At 54.0% G+C, this 22,706-nt stretch overlaps 3 protein-coding genes across 3 annotated transcripts in view; 2 read left to right on the forward strand and 1 right to left on the reverse strand.

Annotated features, from left to right (window-relative positions):
- Window positions 1-1,000: 1,000 nt before the first annotated feature.
- Window positions 1,001-6,114, forward strand: TEKT2 (tektin 2). Its single transcript, XM_009908402.2, has 10 exons — window positions 1,001-1,070; window positions 1,306-1,465; window positions 2,053-2,178; window positions 2,819-3,024; window positions 3,300-3,443; window positions 3,959-4,073; window positions 4,445-4,552; window positions 4,970-5,113; window positions 5,343-5,422; window positions 5,754-6,114. The coding sequence occupies exons 2-10, from the start codon at window positions 1,310-1,312 to the stop codon at window positions 5,956-5,958; spliced, it is 1,284 nt and encodes a 427-aa protein (XP_009906704.2). The 5' UTR covers window positions 1,001-1,070; window positions 1,306-1,309; the 3' UTR covers window positions 5,959-6,114.
- Window positions 6,115-6,470: 356 nt separating this feature from the next.
- On the forward strand, window positions 6,471-12,737 carry ADPRS (ADP-ribosylserine hydrolase). The gene is made up of 7 exons (XM_009908484.2): window positions 6,471-6,714; window positions 8,368-8,464; window positions 9,258-9,465; window positions 9,575-9,759; window positions 9,840-9,940; window positions 10,391-12,476; window positions 12,618-12,737. Exons 1-6 carry the CDS (start codon window positions 6,489-6,491, stop codon window positions 10,705-10,707), a joined length of 1,134 nt encoding a protein of 377 aa, XP_009906786.2. The 5' UTR covers window positions 6,471-6,488; the 3' UTR covers window positions 10,708-12,476; window positions 12,618-12,737.
- Window positions 12,738-16,857: 4,120 nt separating this feature from the next.
- COL8A2 (collagen type VIII alpha 2 chain) overlaps window positions 16,858-22,706 on the reverse strand; it is a 30,298-nt gene continuing 24,449 nt past the window's right edge. The window contains exon 3 of the mRNA XM_054170944.1: window positions 16,858-18,834. Within this exon, the coding sequence (XP_054026919.1) occupies window positions 16,913-18,834 (1,922 nt within the window). The 3' untranslated portion in view covers window positions 16,858-16,912. The remainder of the gene's footprint in view (window positions 18,835-22,706) is intronic.

Below are 22,706 nucleotides of genomic sequence, written 5' to 3' on the forward strand. Positions count from 1 at the left end.
TGCCCCCCAGCCTGCTCCCCGCTGGGTTTATTGGTGATTTGTGTGCTTTCAGTGTCGCTTTGCCGCACTTTGTTCACCAGCTGCACACAGCGCCACGGGCAGTGCCCAGCCCCGAGGGCACTTACCCCCCGCCCCCGGGCCAGGGACCCCCGGAGGGGAGCGGGAGGTGGGGATCGTCTGTCGCGTTCCGTGTTGGCCCCAACCGCCCCCGCCGGTGCCTCCTGGCAACGGCCCTGCGCGCACCGCGCAACCGAGCGGCGGCGGCGGCCTGAGGCGGGGCGGGAGCGGTGAGGGGACGGCAACCGAGACCGGGCGCTGAGGGCACTGCGGTTGCCGGGGAGGGAGGAGGAGCGGAACCGGCGTCTGGCGGGCAGGGGAGCGGGGCTGGGCCCAGGGCCCGGCGGTGAAAGGAGCGGGAGCCGTGCTGCAGGGGAGGGCCCTGGGCCGGCAGCAGCGCTGGCCCCGAGGAGCTGGGAACGGGGCTGGGCCCAGACGCGTTGGAGCTGGGGCACCCTACTCAGGGTGAGGTTTCCTCCCGCCTGGGGCTGAGCCCCTTCCCTGTTTGCTCGCTTCAGCCTAGGGGTCGAGCCCCTCTGCCCGCAGCCCTTTGTGCCTCCTCCCTGTCTCTGCAGCCCGAAGTCCTGCCTGGGAGGCTTCCCTCCCTTTGCAGTTCCCCAGTTTCTCTTCCCCGGTGTGCTCCCGGTGCTATGCCTCAGCTGCCGGTGCCCGAGAGGGCTGGGGGGCAGCCGTAGGGAACACCAGAGACAGCCCTGGGGTGCATCCGGGACAGGGACTCTGCGCCAGAGCTTGCCTTGACTGTTGCACTCCGGTGACCTGCAGCTCTGATCCTGTTGTGTGGTCCCTGCATTTCTTGTCGGGATGCGGTAGCCCTGGATGGCTGCAAACCAGACTGCTCCTCTAAAGCCTTCGAGTCCCCTGGGGCGGTAGCCCTGGGCCGAGCCTGTGCAGCTGTAACACAAGGAGAAGCAGTTGTGCAATCAGCCATTTTGTCCAAGCTCCATAAATGCCATGTGGGAGATGGTGCAGTGAGCAGCTCCTTGTCTCTGCAGGTAGTTCCCCAGGGAGAGGCAGGTGGAGAGGGTTTTCCTCCTTGCCCAGGGGCAGAGGGAGGCTCCAATCCCTTGTGCTTCCCTGGTTGTGTGGACACGTGTGTCTGCCTTGGGCAAGATGCCAGCCTGGAGCTTGCTGCTGCTTTTCTCCTGAACAACTTTCCAGTTTGTGGGTGCACCTCCATTTCTGGGGTACTTCCATGAATAAACAGAACTTTCTGATGCCTTTTTTCAGCAAGATGGCCACGCTGAGCGTGAAGCCAGGGCAGCGCTACTCCGTGCCAGACTGGCACACCAACTCCCATCTCATCTCAGCCGATGCTGAGCGCCAGCGCTCTGCTTCCCACCAAGTCCGGCAGGAAGCCCGAGCCCTCCGCAACGAAACCAACAGCCAGGTGGGTCTGCTGCCTGCTCCCTGGGGCTGAGGGTCAAGAGGCTTTTTACAAGGGGCTTGTAGTGATAGGACAGGAGGGAGGAAGGAAAATTTAGACTGGGTATTAGGAAGAAGTTCTTTACAGGGAGGGTGGTGAGACGCTGGAACAGGCTGCCCAGGCAAGTCCTGGGTGCCCTCTCCCTGGAGGTGTTCAAGGACAGGTTGGATGAGGCCTTGAGCAACGTGGGCTAGGGAGCGGTGTCCCTAACCATGGCAAAGAGGTTGGAACTGGACCATCTTTAAGGTCTTATCTAACCCAAACCACTCTATGAATCTATGAAGATGAGGGAGTAGAAGAAGACTTTACTTCTAAAGAACCTTCTATGTACATTTCCATCCCATAAACCCATGTGCAGCCATGCAGGTGTGCTCTTACAAAATCCTGGGGTGTGATTTTTGCATCCATTGTGACTTGTGTTCTGTGTGTGCTTGCTATTGGCAGGGAGGGTGTGTGTGTGTGTGTGTCAGTCCTCAAAACGGGGAAAGGCTTCAGCAAGGTTCAGAACTGCAGTTTAAAACGGAGTGATGATGTTTCTCCTCTAATTCCAGACGAAATGGGATGAGCATGACAACCAAACCCGGCTGGCTGATCGTATCAGCAGCGTGAACAGATGGAAGGAGAAGCTGGACAAATGCCTCGCAGACATAGATGCGGAAATCGATGCCTTAGCCAAAGTATGTTGGGAAGACAGATGGCTGGAAATCAACTTAGGCTCTCCACATGGCATGCTAAATAATAGAGGCTTGTCTTCTACGATGGGCAAGTCCATATGGAGTTCAGAGGGGCTTAGCACAGGTATTCTGAGATCTGTACCTGATGAAATGTTTTCCTGGAAAGCCAACCATTGTGTTCTGAGCTGTGTCAGGCTGTTGGATGGAGCTGTGCATTGCATCCTTGTGCTGGGGGTGTTTTTTGTGGTTGGTTTGGGGGTTGTTTTTTAAGCTCTGAAGGATAATGAGAAACCTGTTACCACCATCATTCAAAACTGTTTGGTTTTAAATAGATTTGTTTGAAATGTTTAATTTTTAATAGCGGAGGGACATCTCTCTGATTCTTCCAGCACTGAACCCAGAGGCTGCTTGCTGCTCCTGCAGTCATTAGTCCCCAGCAAGGTGTGACTCCCAATGCAAAGAGCAGATGGAAAGGACTAATGTGTTTGGCTCTTACACTTTTCATTTCACGCTTGCCAAGAGGTTTCAGAACTGGGCAGCTTGAGGCCCTGCTAACAAGGGGCTCAAGCGGGTTCTCCTTCCTTTCTTCCTTCCTTCCCCTAAAGGAGACCCCGCCCACACACACACTGGTTGCTTCTTCCAGGTGAAGGAGGCAGCAGAACGTGCCCTGCAGGCAAAGAACTTGTCTTTGGATGTGTCCATTGAGTGCCTGACACTCCGGGAGAGTCGCCGTGCTGTCGATGTGGTGAGAGACCCTGTGGAGGAGGAGCTGCACAAGGAGGTGAAGATGATCAACAAAGCCAAGAGAGAGCTGCAGGAGAAAGTGACTGAAGCCTTCCAACAGCTCTGGTGAGGAGAATGACACAGCTTTGGGCTGGACTCTTGGCCCAAACAGTTCCATGTCCCTCGCTGGAACCTTGGGTCATGAATTGGTGTCCTGGAGGTGCTAAAGGTCCCAGGGCCTGATCAGGAGTCAGGCAGGTGGGGATGCAGGTGTGCTGCTGCACCAGCTCAGGTCCAGGTCACTGCGAGGGCAGGAGCTCATCACTTGCTTTAACAAGGACTGGAAGCTGTGAGCTCTCCCCTCTGCCTGCTCCTGCTGACTCCAACCCTGCTCTCCACAGCCACTTGCAGGAGGCTCGCCAGCGGCTGAGCTGTGACCACCGGCACAAGATGGAAGCCCTGGAAATCGACCGTATCTGCTTGTCCCTCAACGTGAACTCTCCCAACATCTCCTTCAAAGTCAACCCAACACGGATCCCCAGCGGGTAAGGAAGGAACCTGCCTGTATGTGGCCAAATCCATGCCAGTGCCATATCATGGCTTGATGGGTGCAGTGTGGGAGAAAGAGCTCAGAACAGGAGAGTTGGCTCCTGGGATTTGTCATGGCTCTTGAGTTGTGAAGCTGCAGGTTTTGGAGAGTTAAGTTGTCCCCACAAAAAGAGAAGCCAGCTGCCCTGCCTGCCTTGTGCCTGGCTGAAGGTGGCACTCAGGAAGCTGTGTGGTATCAGCCTTTGCAGAGCTCATGGAGAAGTTGCTGCACGTTTTCACTTGCTTGGCATTTCGTAGCATGGTTTGGCCCTGTCCCCACTTTGAGCAGATGTTGGGCCACAGGGTAGCCATCTGCAGCTGGTGTGGTGAGGAGATCAGACAGGATGTGACCTCCTCAATTCCCCAGTCATTCTCTGCTGCACAAAACCTTCTTGGCCTGCAGCATGTGGCTCCTTTTGAACTATCTTACAAACACTCAGCTTTACTTTCTCAACTGGTGGTTTGTTCACAGAACAATTACGCTCGAGGAGTGGGAACAGTACAGCCGAGACAACAAGGAGCACGCCGAGGCAGAAATGAAAGCCTCCAGACAGCTCCGAGAGGCAGCAGTGCTGACCATTGCCCAGGTGAACCAGCCCCCTGGCTGGCAACTTGTGCAGCAGTGTGGGAGGATGGGCTGGCACATGCTGTGCCAGGGCAAGGGGGGGATTGGAAAAAAGCAACATTTGGCCCATGAGCCTCTCTAAGAGTAGCTGCTCCCCAGGTTTAAAAGAGGAGCTTGGTTGTGCTGTGGAGCTTGCAGCCATCTCAGCAGCCTGGCAGACATGTCCCTGTCCATCGTCCCCTGCCTTTTGCTCAGGGGAATGTGACACCAGCACACATGTGATGGCAGCCAGAACCCAGCTGGGTTTGCTCTGAGGCTCGTCCCAACCTCCCAGGCGAGAGCTGGGAGGGAAGCACCTTCCAGAAGTGTGAGTGGAGCCTGTTCTCTCTACAGACAAACAATGAGCTGGAGGCTCAGCGTGTGGCCACTGAGTTTGCCTTTCGCAAGAGGATTAGAGACATGGAGAGAGCCTACGATGAGCTGAAGTGGCAGGAGCAGAATGTAAATGTTGCTTCTCTGATGATCAACTACAGCCTTGGGTGGGAATTGAATCCAGCAGGCTCTTTGTCCTGTGGAAGGCTCCTTGGCCTGAGCGTGGTTCCCACAGGAGAGCTGTTAAGTGCCACATGGATGATCCCCACAGCATCCTTCCTCCCTCTGCCATCAGAGGTGCTGCTCTGGTCTTCCTCAGCAGCAGTGCCAGGCTTGGGCCTTTTCGTTTCACTCCTGGTCTCAACCACTGTTGGCTCTAAACCAGCAGCATCACATGAAATGCCCAGTCTGTGAGCAGAGAGGTTCAGTACTCAGAAACCCACCAGCCCTCATTAAAAGCTCATTGCCAGCCTCCACAGATACCCTAGGGGCTGTTTCCCAGGCTGAGTCCCTGGCTGTCCCTCCTGTATGTGTCTTCATCCGTAGACCCTTGAGGAAATTGCTGAGCTGGAGGAGGACATCCGGCGCTTGGAGGAAGATCTTCGGCGCAAAGCACAAGATCTGAAAGTGGCACACACCCGCCTGGAGACCCGCACCTACCGTCCTGAGGAGGAGCTCTGCAGGGACCAGGTGCCAGCATGCTCCTGCCAGGAGGCACTGGGGGGCACCAGCTGTGGTGGGGGCTTGTGTGAATCTGAAACATGTGGATGCATTCTGGAAAAGGGGTCAGAGGGGCTGAGAATGGATCCTCAAAGAGAGGAAATAAATGTCAGAGCTAGGCTAGAAGGGGAACAAGAGGGCTGTGGCCTTTCTAAACCAGGTCAGGTAACTGTGTCACCTTCTCCCTCCCACCTCACAGGCCCAGTATGGGCTGACAGATGAGGTCCACCAGCTGGAGGCGACCATCCGTGCGCTCAAGCAGAAGCTGGCAGAATCACAGTAAGTCTCCCTAAATGTTCCAGTCCCCTCAGCCTCTTTGTAGCCTCTGCTGGACTCTCTCAAATAGTTCTGAACTGTGGAGCCCAGAGCTGGACACAATAGTCCAGATGTGGCCTCACCAGGGCAGAGTAGAGAAGGAGAACCTCCCTTGACCTGCTGGTCACACTCTTCTGAATGCATTCCAAGAGACCATTTGCCTTTAGGCCACAAGGGCACATTGCTGGCTCATGGGCAACTTCTTGTCCAACAAGACTCTCAGGTCCTTCTTCACAGAGCTGCTTCCCTGCAGGTCAACCTCTCACCTTGTCCTCTCACTTCTGCTTGTTCCCAGGCACGCCTTGGATGCTCTTTACAGACAGCTTTACCGCATTCAGACCGATCTTGGCTACAAAGCCAATTCCTTAGTGCTGGACAACAAGTGCATGGACAGCCGCAGAAAACTTGTGGTTCCTGCTGAGAAATTTGTGCCAGAGGTTGACACTTTCAACCGAACCACGAACCGTGAGCTGGAGAGCAAGCAACTGGAGGTGGCTTAACGTGCTGGGGGAGTGTTGTGCAACGAGGAGAAAGCAACCAAGTGACTCAGTTCCGTAGCGAGCAACGCGGACATCTGTGTCCTGTTAGCATCATACCATTCTCCTCTGAGTTTATATAACTGTCTGCCCCCTTCTATGATATTTATATCCTCTTGCACTCCCTGAAAAATAAAGCATTTATCCCCCAAGAAAATCATCCAAAGGCAATTAGGAAGCATTTTGTGTGGGGGGGTGGTGATTGAATCCATTTGAGTGCTTTAAATCCTTTACAAATGCAAGGGCAGCGCTCTGAAAAGACTCTTTGTCATGGTGGCGACAAGCTGGATCTGCTTTGTGGGTGAACCGACTCAAATTTGTTCGATTAATCTCAGATTTGGGCTGGAATTTGGGAGGGCGTGGGGGTTTTTTCCCGATGCTCACATCTCAGCCGCTCTCCTCCAGGCCGCCAGGGGGCGGTGTCCGCAGCGGCGCGATGGAGCTGCCGCGAACGCCGCCCTCTGGCGGCCCGGAGGAGAGCGGCGCGGAGCAAAATGGCGGCGGCCGCGGGGTCGCCCTCTGGTACTGGGCGAGCAGCGGCGAGATCTCGGCCTGCGCTCGCCCGGTTCCGGGGTTGTTTGGCCGGAGCGTTGTTGGGCGACTGCCTGGGTGCCGTCTTTGAAGACAGGAGCGTGGTGAAACTCCCCGATCTGCTGCGCTTCCTCCAAGGCCTGGAATCGGCACCTGAGGAGGGGGAACCGGCCGGCAGCGCCCGCAGAGGTGGGCGGAAAACCTCCTGGGGTCGGACCTTTCCCTGGAGCCACCAGGTCGGGCCTGGCTCTTAACACCCCAAGACAGGGCTTTAGAGTGCTTCCACCCGCGAATCATGGCACTTCGGGGCTCCTCCGAGGCGTGGGTGCCCCCGGTCCTGCTCCTCACCTCAGTGTGAGGCATCCCCAGCCCTGCCCTGGATGTGCTCCTGTGCTGCGGGGTTTGGGACACCCAGCCCTGCTCTGGATGTGCTCCTGTGCTGCGGGGTTTGGGACACCCAGCCCTGCTCTGGATGTGCTCCTGTGCTGCGGGGTTTGGGGCACCCAGCCCTGCCCTGGATGTGCTCCTGTGCTGCGGGGTTTGGGACACCCAGCCCTGCCCTGGATGTGCTCCTGTGCTGCGGGGTTTGGGGCACCCAGCCCTGCCCTGGCATATTCTGTGCCGCGGTGTTTGGGACACCCAGCCCTGCTCTGGGATGTGCCCCTGTGCTGTAGGGTTTGCCTCCCCTGCCCCCGGGTGAGAATGACCTTGCTGAAGCAGTGCCCAGCTTCTGGCTCTCCTAGGGTGGTTCCTGGTTCCTCTGCACATGGCTGATGTGGAGGGAACTGGGGTTTGCTGTGCTCAGCCTGTGCTGCTCCTGGCCCCAGTGAAGCTGTGTGTTGTGCTGGGAACGGGGCAGTGTCACCAAGGAATAGATGTACTAGAAACAGAGTAAGGGAAGCGTGTGAATGGTTATTTAACTCTTTGGGGTTCTGAGCTGTGCAGCAAGCCCTGTAAAGCCTTCCAGTAGCATCTGATGGCATTTGATGCTGTCACAGTCTCATGTTTTCTCTGTTTGTCAGTGTATGCAGTAAACTTCTTGAGAGAGAGACTTGTCTTGCTTGTCCGTGTGCACCTCTGGATGTCAGGCACTTTCTTGTGGCTCTTATTAATCTTGAAATTCATTCTGCCTTGTTCCTGCTGTGAGTGCATCTCTCTTCCTCTGTATCTTACTCTGATGACTGCAGCCAGTGATGAGCTCAAAGTGCTGGGGAACTTCTGGTCATGTTTTAACTTAAGGGCAGCAAAGCTGGTGAGGGGTTTGGAGCACAGCCCTATGAGGAGAGGCTGAGGGAGCTGGGGTTGCTTAGTCTGGAGAAGAGGAGGCTCAGAAGAGACCTTATTGCTGTCTACAACTACCTGAAGGGAGGTTGTAGCCAGGTGGGGGCTGGTCTCTTCTCCCAGGCAACCAGCACCAGAACAAGAGGACACAGTCTCAAGCTGTGCCAGGGGAGGTTTAGGGTGGATATTAGGAAGAAGTTCTTCATAGAAAGAGAGATTGGCCATTGGGATGTGCTGCCCAGGGAGGTGGTGGAGTCACCATCACTGGAGATGTTTAAGAAGAGACTGGATGAGGCACTTAGTGCCATGGTTTAGTTGAGTAGATGGTGTGGGATGATAGGTTGGACTTGATGATCGCAAAGGTCTTTTCTGACCTGGTTCATTCTATTCTATTGTGTTCTGTTCCGTTCTATTCTACTCTATTCTGTTCTATTCTATTCTGTTCTTACTTCAGCTGTACAGCTAATGGGGCCTTGGAGAGCAGGGAAGTGCTGAGAGTGGAGGACAGGAGAAGAGTTTGTCCCTGGATGGTCACACTATGTTCTGACCTTCTCCTTTCAGAAACACTTTCATACACGGACGACACAGCCATGAGCAGGTCGGTGGTGCAGTCCCTGCTAGCCAAGAAGGAGTTTGATGAAGTTGATATGGCCAAGAGGTAAGGGCTGAAGCCAGCTGCAGGGCAGGGTGCTGATGGCTCCTGATGGAGACAAAAACTTCCTAAAGATGAAGCAATCCATGTTAATTTCTGTGGAAGGGGCTACAGCAGAGTCACTGTTAGTATGTGGAGAAAAGCAATGAGAAAGGGGCCGGCAAATGCTGTCGTTTCTTGTGTGCTCTGCACGGTCCTGTTAAGCTTCAGTGTGGGTTCAGGGTCTGCTTTGGACTGAAGCAGGATGGTACCTTCTGGACTGCATCCCTGTGTGGCTGTTCACCCTTGTGGAAGATAATGCTTAAGGCATTTCAGAAGCCTTTCCTTCCATGTTTATTTGTTGCTATTTATGTTTGCTCTTCCCTTAATTCAGTTAGTGAATGTTGGTGAGGTCAGCTTCGGTTTGTTTATGATCTATTTCCCTTTTGAATCCAGAGCCCTGGTAGCATTTGGTTCCACTTAAGACAGAGCATTTATTTGTTTAGAAAATTCTTCCACTGGACTCGAACAAAAGACTTTCTTTGTGGTTGTGACCCACGGAAACGTTTCCAGTTTTGCTTCTATTTCAAGGCAGAGCTGAGAAGGAAACAAGTGGGTTGTGAGAGGTGATGTTTATCCACCCTCTCCTTCTTTCACACCAGTGTTTGGGAATCAGATTCAGTCCCCACAGAGCTGACTCACTTGACCCCTGACTGTCACTGGATTGCCCACGTGTTGCTAATTCACTTTGGGTGGCTTGACACAACCTCAGTTACACATCCCCTTATTCCCTGTGTTTTTTCTCTCCTGCCTGTGCCAGGTTTGCTGAGGAGTACAAGAAGGAGCCCAACAGGGGCTATGGGATGGCTGTTGTCAACGTCTTCAAGAAGCTCCTGAGCCCCAAGTGCAGCGATGTGTTTGAACCAGCGAGAGCCCAGTTCAATGGGAAGGGCTCCTATGGCAATGGGGCTGCCATGAGGGTGGCAGGCATCTCACTTGTGTACCCTGACATCCAGGATGTGAAGAAGGTACCATCCTTGGCTCCATGGGGCAGCTGGGCTCCTCAGTCCCTGCTGTCAGGCAGGTCCCACTGTGGTGTCTCAGGGGGGTTTCCTAACCACGTGTTCCCATCCCCAGTTTGCGAAGCTGAGTGCAGAGTTAACCCACGCCAACTCCCTGGGCTACAACGGGGCCATCCTGCAGGCCCTGGCTGTGCACCTGGCTCTGCAGGGAGAGCTCAGCAAGGAGACCTTCCTGGAGCAGCTCATTAACCACATGGAAGATGTGGAGGCAGATGATAAGTCTCTTACTGATGCTCGAGCGTAAGTGGCTGTGAGGAGCTGTGTCCAGTTTGCTCTCCCCCTTCCCATTCTCTCTTCCTCATTGTGCTCTTTGTTTCCAGGCTGGGATTTGAGGATTTACCATTTTCAAGGCGTCTAAAGAAGATAAAGGAATTCTTGGAGCTCAGCAGCGTGCCCAGAGCAGATGTATTGTCTGAATTAGGTGAGCACCTTTCTTACCGCAAGGATTAGGAGGGAGCTGGGAGCAGGACTGACTCAGCCAGCCTGCCCCTGATCACCCCTTCAGCTTCTGCTGCCTCTCAGCATGGAATGTGCTGGAAAGGCTGCCTGTGCCCCCCAGTCAGCTTTGCTGAGGCCAGTGATTCCCTTTCTGTAGTGATGGGGGGAGGAAGCCTCTTTTGCTAGGAAAAGCTTGCCATGAGTAATGTGTGCTAGTGTTCTGAAACCTCTTGTCTTAATGGCTGCTGTGTTGGAGGGGAACAGGCAGATGTGTGTTGCCAAACTGCTGCTGGAGCTGGCAGCTGGTCTCCTGGGTGAGTGGCACTGGGGAACTAGAGGGAGGTCTCAGTGATAGTGGTGTTGAAGGTTGCTGGGCAGCTGGGAAGCTGCAGTTGGGTCCTGCAGGACTGAAGGTGTTTGGTTTTGTCAACAGGCAACGGCATTGCTGCCCTGCGCTCGGTCCCCACTGCCATTTACTCCTTCTTGCGCTGCATGGAGCCTGACCCTGATATTCCTGATCACTACAGCAACCTGCAGAGGACCATCACCTACTGCATCTCTCTGGGTGGAGACACAGACACCATTGCTACCATGGCAGGAGCCATCGCTGGGGCTTATTATGGGGAGGAGCAGATCCCCCCAACCTGGGAGCAGAGCTGTGAAGCCTTTCAAGAGACACAGAAGATAGCACAGAGCCTGCATGAGCTGTACTGCCAGAAGCTCTCAGCCCATGGGCAGCCTGGGCTCTGAGGGTGAAGCAGGAGCCTCTGCAACTTCCTACTGTTTTCCTCTACTCCTCATGCTGTGGCCTTTGAGTTGTTAGTGGCCCGTCTTGCAGTGGCTCTGCTGGGCTTAGCAAAGCCCAGCAGACCTTCAGCTGAGGATTATGGGTGGGAAGTGATCATGGAGGCACATCCCTGGAGAGCCTGGAGGGTGTCCTGCACGGTGGCATGGGATGTGGAGTGAAGATGCTGAGGGTGAACCTTCTGGGAGAGTCACTTCTGTAGAGGCAGAACAAAAAGTGCTGGAGATTGGAGAAAGGGACTCCTGGGCATTGTCAGTGGCACTGGGGAAATGTCCATGGTGACAATCCCAGCTGGCTCATGGTTACTGCTGGAAGAGGCTGGAACTGGGCCCTGTTCCTTTGGTGTCCTTTGCTCTGTGATCCACCTAGCAACCCCCCTGACTACATTCTGTGCTCCCTTACATAGCTTTCACCTTGCTGCAGCTTCTCTTGCTTTCCTCTGTGCCTAACTCTGCCTTTTTCATGCTGTCCTACCCAACGAGATTGCTGTTCAAAAAAGGATTGTACTTGGCACTTGAAGCCATGGTTTAGCTAATCATGAGGTGTTGGGTGATAGGTTGGACTTGATGATCTCTGAGGTCTTTTCCAGCCTTATTGATTCTGTGATTCTGTGTTCAAATCTGTTAGGCAAGGCCCCTGGTTCTGCTGCAGCCAGGGACAAAAATTCCTTCAGCAGCAAGCAGGAGTTACTTCTTGCAGCCTTAAAGCTCTGTCCTTGGTAAGAGTAAGGGGGAGAACTAGGGGAGAATTAATCAGAGCTGAAAAGAATTTGTGCATTTGAAGCTGGTGGCACTTGTGGCCAAGAATGTTTTAGCACTGCTGTGTTGTTCCACTAGTTGCCAGTGTCAAACCTTTTCCCAGTGATCACAAAGGGAGTCACAGCTCAGTCTGAAAAGGGGAAAAGCCTTTTAATGGCTGAAAGCAAAAAGAAAGCAGGAGGTGAGCCTGTGGAAATGTTCACAGATCTGAATGTGAGGATGTTCTCTACAGCCTGGTGTTTCTGTCACTGCAGGAAGGGGCTCAAGCAGAGCTTGCTCCCTGTGGTGTCACAGCACTGAGGGTGTCAGCTCCATACCCACATGGGAAATCTGGCTCCATGGCTCCTTCCAGCTTTTCCTGTTGTCTGCTTCCATCAAGTGCCAGGCTTCTGTCTGATCCTTGAATGGGTTTTCCGTGTATAGATGAATTCTTGTGTCCTGGGAACACGTGGAATTTTGGTCTGTTGTGTATTTCAGTGTTGTGCTGCAGATCTGGGATGTAAAATGTCAGGTTTTTCATGTTTCTCTGCCAGAGACATGAACATCCTCACAGAATGAGGTAAAAGAAGACATTTTCCTTTGAAAGCAGCTTTATCATTTGGAATGTTTGGAACTCACCGAGAGCAGAAGAGCTCTGTTTGAAAAATACAGCTCCTTTTGGGTCAGAATTGAAATGTGTCCTGAAACACTGAGCTCTGACTTCCTTGGAAAGAAATAAAATCACTTGGTTATCTTTGTTAATTAGCCACTGCTCCTGTCTTTTCATTCAACTCAAGTTGTGCTTCCACACTAAAGGACAAGATGAGTTGTATGAAAATCTCTGGACTCTTCCTCCCCACCCTGTTCTTCACTTTAAGGCTCAACCTGGAACCACTTCTTGGAATCCTTCAGTAGATAGCAGAATGGAAGTTATTTGGTACATCCTGCATGTAGCTGAGTCTTGAGCTTCACTTGGGGTAAGTTCTAGCACTGGAAATTTGCCCTAAAAATGATTTTCAGGTGCCCACTCCTGCCTGCGAGCATCTGGGGAGGCTAAAGCTGGAGCAGTGGTTCTTATTAGCAGTGTGAGTTGCTGCAGAGGCTGATTTCCTTTGCAGGCTGTTTGCTGTGTGTGGAAGCAGCTCAGCTACTGGAGAGCAGCCTGTGATGATCCTGCAGAGACCATGGAAGGTGCTGGGTGCTCCATGACTCCCAGCTGGACCATGACTGCTTCTTCATGGAGTCTATGGCAGCCAGGCTTCTCTGGAAGTGGTGTGCCTCTAACAGGGAACATCTTCTCTTCCAGGTAAGGAACTGGGTTAAAAAACATATTTTCTTTTTGTTATATGTACTTCTAGGCTTTGGAAGTGATTTGCCATTTCTTCTGTGTGCTGCTGAACTGACCACTCAGGGTGTGGAGGTTGGCTGTAGACAGAGTTGTGGAATGTGGCAAAAAAGTGTCATGGGGGGAAAAAAAAAGGAAAGGGGAAAGGGGATCCCAAACACTTGGACTTCAGTTCCTCAAATAATTGCCAGTTTAGAAGGGTCTGGATTTCATCCTTTTAACAAATGAGCTCCTGCAGAGAGGAATCTTTTCCTTAATCACAAGAAACCTGCAGTTCACAGAATGCACTGGGTTGGAAGGGATCCTCAAAGAGCATCTTGTCCAACCCCCCTGCAGTCAGCAGAAACACCTCCAGCTACAGCAGGCTGCCCAGGGCCTGACCATCAGATCTGACCTTGAATGGCTCCAGGGCCAGGGCCTCAACCACATCTCTGGGCAACCTGTTCAATATTTCATCACCCTCATTGTGCAGAACTCCCTCCCAGTGTCCAACCTAAATCCCCCCTGCTCCAGTTTTCAAACCATTGCTTCTCACCTAAGAGCATTCAGTAGCAAGCAGAGCTGCTGGATTTGGGGGGTGTGGTGTCTTTGTGAGTGGCCTCAGCAGCAGGACAAAGGCACAGCAGAGCCACCTGTTATACAACGGGTTTTATTGATGTTTTGTCAATACAATCAAGTACTGCAGTTTTAGTTCTGAAGAGAAGGCCAAGTTCTGATCACCAAAAAAAAAAAAAAAACAACCAAACCCAAAAGAGTGCATTTTTAAACCAACTTTTACTATGAAAGACAGTGCATGTAATAAGTATTTACAAAACTAAAACCCTCTATATATACTAGGTTAGAAGTGAAGATACTAGAGGCAAATTTTAACAAAAATAGTAAGGATTTTGTATATAAAAAAAAAAAAAAAAGCACATTGTAATGCAGTTTTCAGTCATTAAAATAGAACTTCATCCAACCCAACCTCTTAGTTAGTTAGTTAGTTAGTTTATTTTACTTATTAGGACTGAATCCCAAATCCCACGCGCTCACACACACGACAGAAAATGACCCTTTTTCTGCTGGCAAATGTCACCTACTCAGTACTCCATGGAAACAACAACAACAACAACAACAACAAACAACAAACAACAACAAAACATAAAACCCCAACCCTCAAACCCTCATCCTTGACAGTGTCTGGTTCAGGGAACAGCCTCCCTTCATCCTGTGCATCGTTTCTTACGGCGTTTTTCTTTTGCTCTTAGCCTAACTCTATGTGCGTGTAAAATACTTTTTGCCTTGTAGACTGCTGTGTAAATGTCAGGGGTTAATATAGCTGCAGAAGGTTGGTTATGGCTCCTGCTCTGCACATGAGGGGAAGGTGAAGTTGCAAACCAGTATCTACAGCACCCAACGAGCCGTCCTCTCGCTGCGGTGAGAGTGCTTTTGTCGTCGCTTTCTGCCAGCTAGAACAAGAAGTTTGGAATAAAACAGGAAACAACAAAAAAAAAACCCCAACAAAGAGAGAACAAAAAGAGATGGAGGTTAGGACACGGTATAAATAAGTTGCTTTGCTGAGTGACAGGATGAAGTTTCCAGCCCGGAGCGTGGCCCGGGAGCTCCTGGCCCTGCTGCAGGTAGTGTGGATGCGCTGCCGGCACTCCAGCGGTGCCCGCGGTGGGAGCCAGACCCGCCGCTCGCCAGGGCCTTGCCTGGCACCACCTCGAGCTCGTTGCTGTTCGCCACAGGAAAGACACTTCAATAAAGGAGACACAGGCCCCATCCTAGCACCCTCCTCCCAAGCCTGGGCTTGTTCAAGAAATGTGTGGACATGGCACTTGGGACCATGGTTTAATGGCCGTGGTGGTGTTGGGTTGATGGTTGGGCTCGATGATCTTAGAGGGCTTTGCCAACCAAATCAGTTCTCTGATTCTGTGATCTCGGCTTCCACTTTTAACTTTAGGGATTCTTTGCATGGCTCCTGCTGGGAAACAACCTGATCAAAACCTGATTGGCCCCAACACTCCCCTGCCTTCAGGAGTTCAAAACATCCAGTGGGATCAGACCCTGGGGTGGCCTTTCAGCTGGAGAAGGTTTCATCAGGACGTGAAGCCTGTAGCTTGGTGTGGTGAATATCCCAGGGATGGGGGCCGGGCCAGCCCAGCCCTGGTGGGGCAGCAGCTGAAGCCCTGACCTTCCAGCTGGACATTTCCTTCTTGTGTTTAGCTCCAGGGATAGGTGAGTTTTTCAAAGGAAGCCCGGGATGGCAAGAGGCAGAAACACAGAACAGGCTTACGGAGAAAAACAAACAAACAAACAAAACAGGAACAGAAAAAGAGAAGTCTTTTAAATATCTTGTACAGTCTCATCTGGAGAACAATCCCAAGTCCCATTCTTGCTACATTTCTTTGGCCGTAGAACAGGCTTTAGGACAATTTCAGGGTAATGACTGCTCCCCTGGTGACCAAATTGTTGCTGTTTTCTCAGGGATGTGCCTTTGTGAAGGGACAGGCAGCGCGTGGATTGACTTCAGCAGCCTGCTACTGGCCTGGGATGAGCAGAATCGCTGTTCTGTGAGTGCAAGTGGTGATGGATGTTCTACCGCGAGAATATCTGCAAAGCAGGAGGCTTCGGTTGCTCCCTTTGGCAAAGGACAGAGCAGCCGCTGGTCAGTGCCTGTCCAAACCTCTCCCAGAACCTTGTAGCTCATGCTCAGGTTGGTGACAGCTCAAGCATTAAGTGAGGCAAAGTGGTAACCACAGACAAACGTGGTGGTTTTGTTTAGCCAGGTCACAGACTGGCACCGGGGACGGTGCACTTTGACAGGGACATATTGCACTAAGACTCGTCAGTGACATCGTTAAGTAGCTAATAGCACCCTTGGGAAATGACGGAACGGGAAGGTACAAGGAACACTTCTTTTTTTTCTTAATCAAAAGGTCCCCAGAGGAAGGGGGGACACCAATGCAGAGGTTTACACATCCCAAATGAGTGAGACAGTAGAAGCAAGTTGTCCATAAGTGGCACTTCCAAGGAAGCCTAACCGATCCTTCTGTCAAACCAGGCTAGGAGCACCGTGAGCCGGGCTTGAGGTGTCCTCCTTGGGTGGTCACGGAGCAGGATGCTCAGGAGGCCGAGCGAGTCTCTGGGCTGCAGGGAAACGGGACAGAACTAGCCCTTGGACTTGCCAGGAGGTGAATGAAGCCAAGAGAGGATTCATGTTCATCAGGGGTCCCAGCTGTCCTCAGCAGCTTTGGACTAGGTCATCTGTCATCCTCCCAGACACCAGCGCCTGGGCGGGTTTGTTCCCAAAGGTGCTGGGGGTGAGGGTTAAAAAGAATATTTACTTCTTACAAGAAGGTGCTTATGCAAAGTGTTCCATGTTTGATGGTTTTAAATCCAACCAGAGTGAATCCAGAATGAATCAGGGAGACTGCTTCAAATCAGTCTGGAGAAACAGCCATCAGTGAGACTGGAACTTGGGTGTCTGATGGCTTAGGAAGGAGATGTCTCAATCCCTCCTGGATCTCCGCTGCCGGACAGGTTTGTGTGAAGTGCCTAGGAGCCCTGTGCTGGTTAGCAAATCCACCATCCATGACAACAGCTGCTGTTGATTTGACTCGCGCTCAACATGGGAAACCAGGGCGCTTGGTTACAGACCAGGAGGGCCTGCTCTTCCAGGTGACCCTCTCTGGATCCCAGAGCAAGTTCACTGCAGAGCCAGATCTTTGCCATCCCAAGCTCATTCCTGTGTTCGACATACAGTCACTAGGGTAAGACTGATCCCAAACAGGCTTTGCTGAGGGAGTCGCTCTCCTCCCTCCCCAACAAGAGAAAGAAAGAAAGAAAGAAAAGAAGTCTCCTTTCTTGATTGCCCTCAACTCCTGGATCGAACAGCCTGAAGCAAGGTCCCACGACAACGGCTTGCGCGTTCTTCCCAGTGATTTTTTTTTTGTATTAAGTTTAAAAAAACACCTTTTTCTTTTTTTTTTTTTTTAATCAAAACAAAACCAAAACAATCCAAAAAAAAAAAAAAAAGACAGTTTATGGCTAAAGTGGGTGAGAAGGAAACGAACCCAACAGCTGTTATGTGGGGCAAAGCAGGAACCCAGAGAAGGAGGAGTGGATGTATTCCGTGGAGTACAACCCGTTGGCCTGGTCCGAGGGCATTTGTACCCAGACTTGGTCGTTCTCCTTGAGTTCAAGCACGGCACTGCCCGAGGCCTGGTCCAGGTAACCCTTTTTGTACTCGTCGTAGGTGTAGGTGGCAGGCACGTTGTTCTTGTAGAGCGCCACCCAGACGTTGGTCCCTTTGACGTGCACGTGGTAGGCGAAGTAGTAGATGCCAGAGATGGGGCAGGTGAAGATGCCGGTGACCGGGTTGTAGCCGTTGTGGCCGTTGTACAAAGTCCGGTCGAACTTGACCGGCATGCCCGAGGCGGGGAAGGGGGAGGTGAGGATGGCGGTGAAGGCCGGCGCGATGCGGGCGGAGATCTCCCCGCGGCCGTACTGCGGCTTCCCCGGCTTGCCGTTGCCCAGCACGGCGCCTTCCACGCCTCCGTCCGGCAGGTGCAGCCCCGCGATGCCCGTCTCGTCCAGCACCCCGGGTGCTCCTGGCGGCCCGGGCGGCCCTGGTGGGCCTGGTGGCCCATTCAGCCCTGGCGTTCCCGGCATTCCCGGTGGGCCAATGGGTCCAGCCATGCCAGGCTCACCGGTTTTCCCCTCACCGGGAACTCCGGGGAGCCCGGGCTCCCCTTTCAGCCCTGGTATCCCCTGAGGCCCCATGGGACCTGCAGGTCCTTGCAGGCCTGGGATGCCAGAGGGGCCCCTCAGTCCTGGCTGCCCCGGGATCCCACCATCCCCTTTTGGCCCCGGGCCACCCGTTAACCCTGGCACCCCTGGGAGGCCAATGAAGCCTGGTTCTCCTTTGGGGCCCGCTGGGCCAGGAGGTCCCAGCGAGCCAGGCAGGCCCCTTTCTCCGGGCACCCCTGGCTTTCCCGCAAAGCCGTTTGGTCCCTGGTCACCACGTATCCCTGGCATTCCTGGAGGCCCACTTGGCCCCACATCCCCTTTGGTTCCAGGCAGCCCATGCTTGCCTGGCAGCCCCATGGACCCTGGTGGGCCTGGTGGCCCAATGATGCCAGCAGGGCCTGGCTCACCTGGCTCCCCATCAACACCAGGTTCCCCCTTATCGCCAATGGCTCCTTGTGCCCCCGGCTGCCCGCGGTCTCCTTTGAGGCCAGGCAAGCCTGGCTTCCCGTAGCCTGTTGGACCTGGCAAACCAGGGAGGCCACGGATCCCGGGCTCTCCCTTTGGTCCTATGGGGCCCTGTATCCCTGGCACTCCCGCAGCACCTGGCACGCCAATCCCATCAATGCCTGGGGGGCCCCGTGGCCCCATGGGGCCAGGCTCCCCACTGATGCCAGGCCCACCTGGAGGCCCAATGTCACCCTTCTCCCCTGGCGCTCCTGGCAAGCCGTTGAGGCCAGGTTTGCCAACGCCGATGGGCCCGGGGGGCCCTGCAGGGCCAGGAGGGCCCCCGTTCCCCCGGGGCCCCGGTAACCCTGGCTTCCCCACGCCATTCTCACCCTTCATCCCTCGCTCTCCACGAGGCCCTGGCTCTCCCTTTGGGCCAGGCTCTCCCCGAAACCCAGGCAAGCCAGGGCCACCCTGGGGTCCTGGCTTCCCATTGACTGAGATGCCAGCTGGTCCTGGCAGCCCTGGGGGTCCAGGCAGTCCTCTTGGCCCTTGCTCTCCTCGCATGCCGGGCTCACCCTTGGCTCCAGGCATCCCTTTCATACCCGCCTTGCCAGGGAGCCCTGGGATGCCAGGTTTCCCAATGCCCGAGAAGCCGGGGGGCCCAGCAGGGCCAGGCTGGCCGTGCATCCCTGGCTTTCCCGTGCCTGGCTTCCCTGGATAGCCAGGGGGCCCGGGGGGTCCACGTGGGCCGGGCTTTCCTGGGGGTCCTGGCTCCCCTTTGAGGTCCATCGGCAGCAGCGGTGGCATGTCTGTGGAGAGAGGAGACGCAGAGCTTTACTGGGGCCAGTGGTGGGTGGAGGAGTGCCTGGTGGTGACACCCTCAGGGCGTTACAGCCCGAGGCTTCAGTGCTGCCTGGGTCTGTACTTGCTTGGGTTCCCTTCTCCAGACATGGCATTACTTAAACGTGGCCATTGTGGCTTCCAGGGCCATCACATCAGCCTGATTGTCCTGAGGCAAGACCTTGGCCAGAGCCCAGGGTACTAATCCAAGTCTCACTCCATCCCTCCCTCCACAGAGGGTATCAACATGAGCAGCAATTGCTGTTGGCTCTGGCAGGATAGTTTGGTGATGATCTGCTGGGGTTCTTTTTAGGAGATGGGTTCAAACCTCCCTCCCTTTGCCTCACTTCCCAGTGGCCTCGAAAGCACCCTGGGATTCGGTCACTCCTGCCTGGGCTCAGCTGGTGACAGAGCAAGCCAAGAGTGAGGATAATCCCTCCACTCCATCCCTCGAGTCCAGGGCCTCGGGAGGCCTTTAATCCTTTTGGATTAAAAAGAAAACTCTTGGGCATGTACTTGAGAGACCAAAGAGGTGATTGGTGTATGGGTTAAGACATGCCCGCAGTGCTCTCTGGCTCAGCTCCTGTGTCCAACAAGGCAGAGAAAAAACTCACCAAGAAGAAAATAAAAAGTGCTGAGGGTGGAGGAAAAGCCAATAGCTGGGAGGGAAATGCAGCCTCTGCTGCGTCCAAATGAGTCAGCCCAGCTGGGAATAGGCTGCAACCACTTGACACTGAAAGAATTTATTGAGATCTTTTGCAAACGGATATAAGAAAGAAACTAATGGGCTGAGAGGCTACAAAAGCTGAGGAGAGCCAGGACATGCCCCAGCTCAGTCCTTAAAGCACAGACCTGAGTGTAAGTCACTCCTTGAGGCCAGTCCAGGCAGGGCGCTGCTGCTCATGGGACACCGGGAATGGGTGAGAAAGGATAAAAATCTGACAAACTATTTTGCCAAGCTTGAAATGAAGGAAGGTAGCTGGCAGGAGCATGTCCAAGGGATTAGGATGGCAAAGGAAAAGCCAGAGGAAAGGGCTTTAACATGGTGTGGACATGGCACTTTGGGGCGTGGTTTAATGGCCGTGGTGGTCTTAGGTTGAAGGTTGGACTTGATGATCTGGGAGGTCTTTCCCAACCAAGACAATTCTGTGATTCTGTGGTTCTATCTTGGGCAAATTTTAACTAAATCTGCCTAAGGTGGCTTGTTCCCATTGGGAGCAAAGAGGTCTGTATGGGCAAGTTCCCAGGATGAGAATGGATCCTATCTGAGATGGGAGCAGAAGTAGAGGCTGTGTGCCCCAGTATGGCCCTCAGGAGGAAGCGGGGGGGAGGTCCATGAGGTCTGCCAGCCTGGCCCCCAGCTTGGGCAGCATCCCTAGTGCCAGGATCTGCCAACACCGAGATTTTCTCGGTCAATGGGAAAAGATTAGGAGAGATTTGAGACACGTGAAAGGCATAACTGTGGCAGCCTTCCCGGAGCATCAGAGGTGGCTTTGCCTCTCCTCAGCACAGCAATTTAGCTCTGGCCATTTCCAAGCCCAGGACCTGCTTGTTTTCCTTTGGTAATGGAAACATTTTCAGAGCTTATCTGTCTCTCAGATCCTGGCCCACATCCTCAGCTCCAGCAGAGGTCACTTGGCTGTCTTGGTTAAGGAAATACTTGTCTGTCATGACACTGCCACTGGATTTCTGCAAACCTCCTGCTCCTCACCCCAGAAAATGGTGTTGTGGGAAAGGCAGAGAGGGAGATGTGCTGTGCTGCACTAAAAGCAGATTTCTGGGGTTTCAGTTCTGGAAAAGAATTCCTGCAGAAAATGATTTCAATGTGTTTCCCTCTCCTCCTCCTCCTAGCTTTTGGGGTTTTTTTTCTTTTCTTGCAGCGGTTTGAAAAGAATAAGTTTTCTAGGTCATTTTGCATGGAATCAGAGCAAGGATCTACAGCTGAGCCCAGGGAGGAAGGGAAGAGTACACACAGGCTCTCACACAAGGCAGGAGGAGAAGCGCCAGGCGGGAGCTGCCAACTTGCAGGCGGCCAGAAAAGCAGACGGGAAAACCAAACCGGGGACGTTAGCGGAGAGAAACTGGGACACTGCAGCCCCGGCGGTGTCCGATTTCAAAAGCCCATGTCTGACCACAGACGCATGTCTCGGAGCTCTGCATTTCACAGCAGCAGCATGGGGTTCTGAGTTCCCCTCGAAGCCTGAACAAAGCTGCCGTGAATGCTAATGCAAGGAGCCAGCTGGGGCAGCAGGAAGGGGAAGGAGCAGGCGAGGTCCCTGCGAGCTCTTGCCCGGCCACCGCGGAGCTTCTCATCTTCTGAGGAGCACAGGCATGGCCAGGTGGACCCTGCAGTCACTCTGGAGCTGTGTTCATCCCAGTAAGGTCCCCAGCATGCCTGGAGGAGTGAGCCAGCAGCACAGACTGGCCCACAAAGGAATAATCCAGCAGGATGGGAAGTGATTCCCAGCCACAAGCAGCCAGCAGTGGGTCTGGCCAGCGTGGCTGGATGACACTGCAGGAAGGAGACGTTGGCTGCTCCATGGCAGAGCCCAGCCCAGCTCCTTCCAGCGCTGCTGCCAAGCCTTGTCTCGTGAGAACGAGTTTCACAGGCTCCCAGGGACACTGCATGGGACCAGTGCTGCTGCATCTCATCCCATCTTCCATGGCAGAAGGAAGGGCTCAGAGCAGCACCCAGCCACAGCCCTGACAGATGGAGCTGCCATGCACGGGGATGGCAGCGAGATGGCAAGAACCATGGAAGTGACAAGTTTTCCCCATTAAGAGCAACTAAGGGACTGGAGGCTTCTTAGCTACATGCAGTGAGCAGCCCCTCAAGGAGCACAGGACTGAGTTCTCAAAAGCAGCAGGATTTGTGGGGCACTGGCTCTGGGAACACTGGGCAACAGCAGCAGCCCAGATGCTGCCCAGCACCTGCCTGCTCCCACCTCCTGGGCAGTCCAGCCCTGCGGGCAGAGGATGGACCTTGCCCAGGCATAGAGAGGGGGAAAATGCTCCTTTACCCTGCAGCTCAGGCTGCCCTAGGCTGAACCCTCTGTTCTGTCACTGTAGGTGGTGAACTGCACTACTCACTGGGCACAAACCCCTACCTGAGGCACTGTTTGTGCCTTAAGGGTGCACAGATCCTTACTGGCCTCCCTGGGGCCTGGCCAGCACCCAGAGGTGGTTTTACCTGCTGCAAGCTGTACAGTCCTGAGCTTAACCCAGCCAAAATAAACCTAACTGTGCAAATTGCTGCTTCAGTGCTTTCAGCCTTCAGCAGCATCCAGAGAGGCCTCCATGCTCCTGAGGACCTTATTTTTGGCCCTGAGGAAACCAGCCCTGAATCTCACTAGATGGTACCCACTGCCCAGGGCCTGGCTTGGCCCTGCAGGTGGGGGTCCGAGCCCTGAGGCCAGGCTGGGGCAGCCCATGGGGGGCCTAGCACAGGAGTAACCCACAGGGGCACGGCACAGCCCTGTGCCGTCACAGCAAGTCAGCTGAGCTCCCCGAGCAGGGCAGGAGGCCAGCAGGGATTTTCCTTGCCAAATCAGAGGTTAAGCAGAGACAGGAGCTCGGTGGGATCCAGGAGGCACCGGCTTCCCCAGCTGCACCAGCTCAGGCTGCAGCTGCCCCCCTGCCCATGCCCCCGTGCCCGCATCCCCCTGCCCATCTCTCTTCCAGGGGTTTTAGGAGAGTTGTACCCAGGAGACCCTCCTGCTCTGCCCTGCCTCAGGGTATGCCCTGTGTGACCTTGGCAAAGCTCACACCCAAACTGCACCTTGCTTGAGGCAGCCTGACACGCTCTCTCTGCTGCACTGCATAGAGGCCGCACAAGCTGTAT

Source organism: Dryobates pubescens, chromosome 20 (assembly GCF_014839835.1).
Source record: "Dryobates pubescens isolate bDryPub1 chromosome 20, bDryPub1.pri, whole genome shotgun sequence".
NCBI lineage: Eukaryota > Metazoa > Chordata > Aves > Piciformes > Picidae > Dryobates > Dryobates pubescens.

Bases quoted from the DNA above. Each gene is read 5' to 3' on its own strand.
- TEKT2 (XM_009908402.2), top strand. From the start codon at position 1,310: ATGGCCACGCTGAGCGTGAAGCCAGGGCAGCGCTACTCCGTGCCAGAC. The intron at 1,466-2,052 runs GTGGGTCTGCTG...CTCTAATTCCAG, and splicing joins GCAACGAAACCAACAGCCAG to ACGAAATGGGATGAGCATGA. The intron at 2,179-2,818 runs GTATGTTGGGAA...TGCTTCTTCCAG, and splicing joins AAATCGATGCCTTAGCCAAA to GTGAAGGAGGCAGCAGAACG.
- ADPRS (XM_009908484.2), top strand. From the start codon at position 6,489: ATGGCGGCGGCCGCGGGGTCGCCCTCTGGTACTGGGCGAGCAGCGGCG. The intron at 9,466-9,574 runs GTACCATCCTTG...TCCCATCCCCAG, and splicing joins ACATCCAGGATGTGAAGAAG to TTTGCGAAGCTGAGTGCAGA. The intron at 9,760-9,839 runs GTAAGTGGCTGT...CTTTGTTTCCAG, and splicing joins TCTCTTACTGATGCTCGAGC to GCTGGGATTTGAGGATTTAC.